Source organism: Pygoscelis adeliae, unplaced genomic scaffold, assembly GCF_000699105.1.
Source record: "Pygoscelis adeliae isolate BGI_AS28 unplaced genomic scaffold, ASM69910v1 Scaffold68, whole genome shotgun sequence".
Classification (NCBI taxonomy): Eukaryota; Metazoa; Chordata; class Aves; order Sphenisciformes; family Spheniscidae; genus Pygoscelis; species Pygoscelis adeliae.
This window is the reverse complement of record NW_008825501.1, coordinates 4741463-4746264: the sequence shown is the minus strand read 5'-3', so window position 1 is coordinate 4746264 and position 4802 is coordinate 4741463. Positions and strand designations below refer to the sequence as shown.

The 4802-nt window shown below is 42.3% G+C and overlaps 1 protein-coding gene across 4 annotated transcripts in view; it reads left to right on the top strand.

The window, feature by feature from the left end:
* The window catches only part of UBAP2 (ubiquitin associated protein 2), a 95531-nt gene that overhangs the window by 72430 nt on the left and 18299 nt on the right, over positions 1-4802 (top strand). For 3 of the 4 annotated variants that reach the window (XM_009331541.1, XM_009331543.1, XM_009331542.1), the window contains 3 exons: positions 737-932; positions 2190-2281; positions 3160-3210. In XM_009331541.1, coding sequence (XP_009329816.1) covers positions 737-932; positions 2190-2281; positions 3160-3210 — 339 coding nt within the window. The remainder of the gene's footprint in view (positions 1-736; positions 933-2189; positions 2282-3159; positions 3211-4802) is intronic. The other variant, XM_009331545.1, reaches the window with a different exon arrangement.

The following is a 4802-nucleotide window of genomic DNA, read 5'->3' as shown; positions in this document are numbered from 1 at the left end:
AACATTGGAACAGGCTGCCCAGGAAGTGGTTGAGTCCCCATCCCTGGAAGTATTTAAAAGACGTGTTGATGAGGTGCTTAGGGATGTGGTTTAGTGGGCATGGTGGTGCTGGGTCTCGATGGTTGGACTTGATGATCTTAGAGGTCTTTTCCAACCTTAATGATTCTATGATACTGTTTTGCAAGTGTGATCAGCTTACAGCTAAGGCACTGTATTGTGCTGGATTCAAACCAGGAACTACTTTATCCTCGTGTTCCTGTAATACATCTGGTCCGCGTTTGAGTTTACCACATTGACTCTGTTGTGGGGCACTGCAGTTTTAATCTTTTAAATTCCACAAGTGCATTGAGGAAATCACGATAGCAGTGTCCTGTATTTTGAAAACAAATACTGTCTTTTGAAAGAATATAGGAGTTTATTTAATATAACAAGTACTAGCTTGAAGGAATATACAAGCAAAGGGCAAGGAATAATGCAATGGAGTGACATTTGAGTTACTGTGGTATAATTTTGTGATGATACAGTGGCTTGAATTTAACTCTCATAATAATATTCTTTGAATACTTAAAAATCACAAGCATGCAACTTAGTTGCTTGGTATATAGATAATGCATATCTCTTGCATGTGCTGCTGTTACTTAAAAGATTGTTGGGGGGGGGTTGATTCCCACCTCCCCAGCACCTTCCACTGTGGTTTATTTGCTTGTGATCCTCATTCTTTTTGTCTCCTTTCTAGCACACTAGTGTTGAGAACACAACTTCGCTCCAGCCTTCAACAACCTTTTCAACTGCTTCAACCTCAGCCACTAGCACCACCTCTTCGGTTGTCAGCATGGCAAGCAGTATGAACACTACAAACAGCCTTGGCCTGAGTGTTACCAGTGTGTCTATACCAGCTGCTACCACACGGGCAGCTCCCTTAGTGTCTTCAGGTTCGCAATATTAACACATCATGTGGATAGACAGAGGACTTCAGTCAGCAGGGCCGTCAGTTGGGCATCTCACCAGCCATACCCATGCTTAAGAAATCCCCAACTCCTGACTAGCATTTTCAGCATGCTTTTTTTGCTGGCTTATAAAATAAAGTTAGCTGGTCTTGTGTATTTGAAATATTTGTTAGGGTGTTATGTGGCATTCACATAGCACATTCCATCCCCAATGAGCTTTATAAATAGGCACCAGAGCAATTCCGACTTGTGAAGTTTTGGGCTAGGAGATTTGCCCAGTTTGTATTCCAGGTTGTGATCAGCTCTTGGCTGTGAGTTCACATTAGCTTTAATTTCAGTCTTCTCTGTGATTTGAATTCATTTGGCAGTATCAAAATATACTGCAGTGTCCTCATAATCATACTGCCACATCTACAGAAAGGAAAAAAGTGTCTGATGTCTGGGTCATTCCACAGCAAATAGCACTTCAGAAAAGTGTCCACAGAGAGAGAAGCTGGGGAGGCTTCTTGCACTGAAGTGGAAGCCATGCTAAATTCTCTCTTGCTTCTCTAATCAACCTGAACTGTTGCAAGGAAATGCTATGGAGGGAAGTGAATGATTTAAATATTAAGATCAAACTTACTTACAGAAGGGTTTCTCATTTCTCATTCCCATACCTTGTAAATGAAGTGTCTGATGACTGGCCAAATTGCACTTTTTTTACTCTTCTACTACTTAGCACTGCTTCATGGAGGCAACTGAAACTGTTTCAGTCTTCTTCTCTGCTATTCTCAGCTGCAATAAGTCACCCACAAAAAGTATGCTGGCAACATTTAGTGCTTTCCAGTCTATTGCTGGCGATAAGGGGGAATGTGTCGACAGAGCAGAAAATGAAAGGAGAGAATTTGCTCTCTTAGATTGAGAACAATGCCTAAATTTTGCCTTCAGGAGAGGACTGAGGAAAGGATAAGTTTCTATAATTCTTGTAATCCTCTTGGACAAAGGAAATGACAAAATCAGACTGTTCTCTCATGGGACTGTTTTCAGTCTTAAGTAGCCTGTGCTTTCCTTCCTTGAGGCACGGTTAAACTTTTCAGGCTATTTTAAGCATTTTCATCAGCCAGCACAAAATTCTTCTGCATAGTTCTGCTCTCTACAAGCTATGACAGTACAGCTGCCAGGGCTTGTGAGCTATCTTGTCTCAATGCTGAAGCCTTTTCTTTTCTGAAGGCTTGTTAAAGTGTCTGTATTTTGATTCTACAGGCAAAGCTCCCCCAAACCTGCCCCAAGGTGTACCACCCTTGTTGCATAACCAGTATATTGTGGGACCTGGAGGACTTCTGCCTGCCTACCCAGTAAGCGTTTTAATTGTTCCTGTCCTTGATTGCTTAACCTTCGGTGCAAGTGGGTCCTCCAGACCTGCTGCTGTCTGTGCCAAGGCATTACTGTTGGCACATGTTGCACCTGGAATTCTTATTCCAAATGCTGAAGAATATATGAAATACATTCAGTAGGGGTTTACTGTTGATAGTAAACTGCGGAACTGTTGGTACAGACCTGATTTGGCTGCTGTTGAAGCTAAACATGCATGTTGCTATGGTTTTCAGTGGTATCAGATTTTACACCCCTTGAGTAAAATTAGACTCATTCAGGTTTGTGTTACTGGAATAGATTTACTATACTAATGGTTGAAATGTGCCATGTGTCCTGTCTGTCATACTTTGAAAGACTGCACGTAGCTTTTTGATGTCTGACCAGGTTCAACGTACTTTTGGTTATCTGTTTTTTGAATCGGAAACTTTATTCTAATAATTTTTGTGTATCACACTGAATGTGAGGGGATGCCATAGGTTGCTTTGTGGTCTAGTCATCAAATCTTCAATCCTGCTATTTTCAGAAGTAATGACTGCAGCAAAGAAGTCTGTTGCTCTTGCTCCCAAATCTGAATGCCCTGTATATTTTTCACAAGTTGATGAATGATGCATCTGTGAAAACGGTATTGAAGATGAGACAGTCATACTCTCCTCAGAGGGCTGCTGTCACCAAGAAACAACATCAGAGTGACAAGCCATTTTAAGCTTAGGTCTACAGTGTGCCATGATGGCACAATGCGACGTGTAGCTGTACATCTTTAAAATAGACTGGGCCTAGGTCAAACTCTGTTTAAAGCCCCAAATTGGTCAGTATCAGAGAAAAGTGTTACAGTGATGTTGTATTTTTATCTGTCTTTAAGCAGATTTATGGTTATGATGATCTCCAGATGCTTCAATCCAGGCTGCCAATGGTAAGTAAATGGCTTGGTTTATTTAATTTTGAACAAGTTATCTTCAGTGTTGATCACTTGCGCAACAGAAATTGGTTCATTTAATGGTGATTAAGAGCTTATCCTTATGTTATGTATTCTGTTTTTTTTAAATATCCACAAACAGTTTCTCTAAGTGGTGTAAATTGATATAGAGCAACTGTTGCATCATGCATTCGTTCATCTGCAAATTCTGTAAATAGAAGCAAGTGTGCTCTGTGCTTCTGAGTGAAGAAATTTTTAATTGTTGTAGCAACAGTATGACATCTTGTCAAGTCTAACTGAAATCTGAGCATGAAAGTTTTCTTTTACCAAGAGGTATGGTTGAACAGCAAGTACACAAATTGGCAGCCAGTAGGTGCATCTGACAGGTTTTGGAGGTGCTCATAGGTGGAGATCTTTGCTTATGCATCATGGCAACAAATGCAGGTGAGCTGCAGGACAGAGAGTATCCGAAGTTTTCTTCCTTACTGGCTCCAGAATGTAAATGGCATGTGAGAAGTGCTGAGCTCCCAGACAGATTCACAAAGAGCCTTAGCCTAGATTGCAGAAAGGTAAAGAATTTTGTTTTCAGAAAACTAGGATAAGGATTGTGAAGAGAAAGTTTGGTAGTATGTAACTGAGAAAAGTCACAGGATTAAGTGACACAGTGTATCCATAGAGGCAGAAATGGAGCAATGAGCAGTGATCTGGAAAAGAAGTATCACTGGGTGAATGCCATAATTAAAGGTCCAAGTCAGTACCAGGTCTTCCATGTGGAGTCTGGGGACAGCCAGAGTCAGGTAGTGAAAGGTGAGTACAGGTATGTCCCAGACAAAACCCTGTCCAGCTGCACATCCTGAATTGAAAAAATAAAGTTGAACGCATTAATGAAGGTTCTAACTACCCAATGAAGGCATGATCCTTGGAAGAATTGTCAACTAAAATGAATGGGATTATTTTCAGAGAGTGAAATGGCAAAATATTTGCAGTTCTGGGGCCAGGAGAGACATGATGTGGTGGATTGACCCTGGCTGGATGCTAGGTGCCCACCAAGCCACTCTATCACTCCCCTCCTCAGCTGGACAGGGGAGAGAAAAAACCATAATGAAAGGCTCATGGGTCGAAATAAGGACAGGGGGAGATCATTCACTGATTACTGTTACGGAGAAAACACACTCAACTTGGGGAAATAAATTTGATTTATTACCAATCAAATCAGAGTAGGATAATGAGAAATAAAACCAAATCTTAAAACACCTTCCCCCCCACCCCTCCCTTCTTCCTGGGTTTTACTTCACTCCTGATTTTCTCTACCTCCTCCTCCCTGAGCGGCACAGGGGGATGGGGAAGGGGGGTTGCGGTCTGTTCATCACACGTTTCTGCTGTTCCTTGCTCCTTGGGGAGGACTCCTCCCACTCTTCCCCTGCTCCAGTGTGGGATCCCTCCCACGGGAGACAGTCCTCCACGAACTTTTCCAACGTGAGTCCTTCCCACGGGCTACAGTTCTTCATGAACAGCTCCAGTGTGGGTCCCTTCCATGGGGTGCAGTCCTTCAGGAACAGACTGCTCCAGCCTGCGTCCCCTGTGGGGTA